Source organism: Gavialis gangeticus, unplaced genomic scaffold (genome assembly GCF_001723915.1).
Source record: "Gavialis gangeticus isolate Ggan-Ray unplaced genomic scaffold, GavGan_comp1, whole genome shotgun sequence".
Taxonomy (NCBI): domain Eukaryota; kingdom Metazoa; phylum Chordata; order Crocodylia; family Gavialidae; genus Gavialis; species Gavialis gangeticus.
This window is the reverse complement of record NW_017729033.1, coordinates 44,899,266-44,901,143: the sequence shown is the minus strand read 5'-3', so window position 1 is coordinate 44,901,143 and position 1,878 is coordinate 44,899,266. Positions and strand designations below refer to the sequence as shown.

The 1,878-nt window shown below is 41.3% G+C and overlaps 1 protein-coding gene across 1 annotated transcript; it reads right to left on the bottom strand.

Annotated features, from left to right (window-relative positions):
- On the bottom strand, positions 1-1,673 carry SOD3 (superoxide dismutase 3, extracellular). The gene is made up of 2 exons (XM_019526262.1): positions 1,536-1,673; positions 1-940 (listed from the first exon to the last, which is right to left on the bottom strand). Exon 2 carries the CDS (start codon positions 922-924, stop codon positions 190-192), a length of 735 nt encoding a protein of 244 aa, XP_019381807.1. The 5' UTR covers positions 925-940; positions 1,536-1,673; the 3' UTR covers positions 1-189.
- Positions 1,674-1,878: the final 205 nt, after the last annotated feature.

Below are 1,878 nucleotides of genomic sequence, written 5' to 3'. Positions count from 1 at the left end.
TTGTGTTGATGCTGTTTTTATTAATCTGCTTACAGAAGGGAAAAGCTGTACATACCATCATGCTTTTCTTAGAGAACAACAGAGCCAAGTTCCAATGGAAATGGGAAACCTTTTGCCATATCTCTTAGCAACAACTGCATAAACTAAATCTATTCTGGGCTGCCTTGGAGATAGCTGGTATTCAGGCCCTCAGTTGGGCCTGCTCCTGTGCTCATTTTGTGAGCCTCTTTTCCTTCTTTCTGCAAACTTGGAGAATTTATTCTCCCACGTGTTCTTGTCACATATCCCAATGACACAACAAGCCAGACGTCTGCCCGCATTTCCATTCTCCAAACTGGCCTTATTGTTACCTTTGCCCATGTCATCTTCCTGCTCATGAATAACAACAGATCTGCCCATAATGGTATATGGGCCAAACAGAGTAGCAGACAGGTTTGACTTGTATTTTCTAATTTTGCCATCTTTAGAGTAGAAGTTGCCAAAATCCCCTGGATGGTGAGGATGGTTCACATTGAAGGGGTTATAGTGTCCTCCAGTAGTGTTACAGCCATCACTGAGGTCTCCAAACTTGTGGATGTGAATAGCCCTACCCAACTGATTGTTCTCTGATGGAAGCCCATCCAGGTCAAAGAAAGCTTCTAGCTTTCCAATTGGGTAGGACTGTTTGAACAAGATTTGTCCTGTCACTTGTGGTTTGTCAGCATCTAATTTGGAGCTAGGCTTCATTTCACAAGTAGCGTAAGCCGTCCACTCACTCTGTCTGAGAAATTGTGGGTAGAGCAAATTCTGCCACAAGTCATTCACTTTTTTCTGTAATTCTTGAAACAGGCCTTCCATTTCAGGAACAGGCTCCAATTCTCCCCTTGCAACACCAGGTAAGGAGAGGAGCAGCCCCACGGATACCAGACAAAAGGCCAGAAACATGTTGGCAGTTCAGAACCTACAAAAATATAGAAAATGTAAGAAACAGAACTGGAAGGAGCCTTTTGAGTATACTGTTTCCTTCATTCACTTACAACCATTTACCCAGGTATTGCCCAAAATGGCCATTTCAAATCAAAAGGCTCCCAAGACAAATAGTGGGGGTTGGGAAGTATATCAACTCTTAATGCAAAGTGGAAGTGAAAAGTGAGCAGCGGTGGCTAGGCACACCGTTAGCTCACAGCATTGCTGAGCAAAACAGCCAAACAGTGTGGTCATGACAACTGTCCTGGCTTGGTTCTAAATTTCAATAATGAATCAAAATTGAACTAAGACTATCCTTGCACATATTCCTTAGACATAAGCAGACTATCAAACCTGACTGTAAAAAGACCTGAAGTTTATATTTCAGATGAGAACTTTAATTGCTTCCTTCTTGCAGAAATCAAATCACCTGAAAGTTCTTTCAATTGATTTTTTTTTTTAATTAGTATGGCAAATTGTTTATCTAAGCCAAATCCCACTAGGAAAGTCTTCAAGGAGACTTTATTTTGGGCCCACATTTGCAGCTAGCTTGTTTAAGGAAAAAGAAAAAAATCCAGGCTGTTGCCTACCTTTTCAAAGATTTTCCAGAAACTCCTCTAGCTGCTTGCAGTTTCTGCTCTCAAATGATCAGTCAATCCAGTCCAAATTCCAGTCCTCTCTCTGAAGTTGATGCTTCTCAGAGCTGCTTGTTTATGTAAAAGTTAAGTAACACGGGTTATGGGAGTGGTCAGTGTAGAGGGGGTGGGGGGAGGTTGGTGTTACTTTTTAGAAAGGGTAAACAACTTGTCCTTTCCTCAGTTGGTGAAGCAAGCTTGCTCTCAATCCTGGCTGACTTTCCAAAAAAATTAAGGTTATTAAGTTTTTAAATTCATCTTTCCTTTTATGACTTCATGTGTTTATCTAGAACAAACG

Excerpts from the sequence above, each read along its gene's own strand:
- SOD3 (XM_019526262.1), bottom strand. The coding sequence starts at position 924 with ATGTTTCTGGCCTTTTGTCTGGTATCCGTGGGGCTGCTCCTCTCCTTA.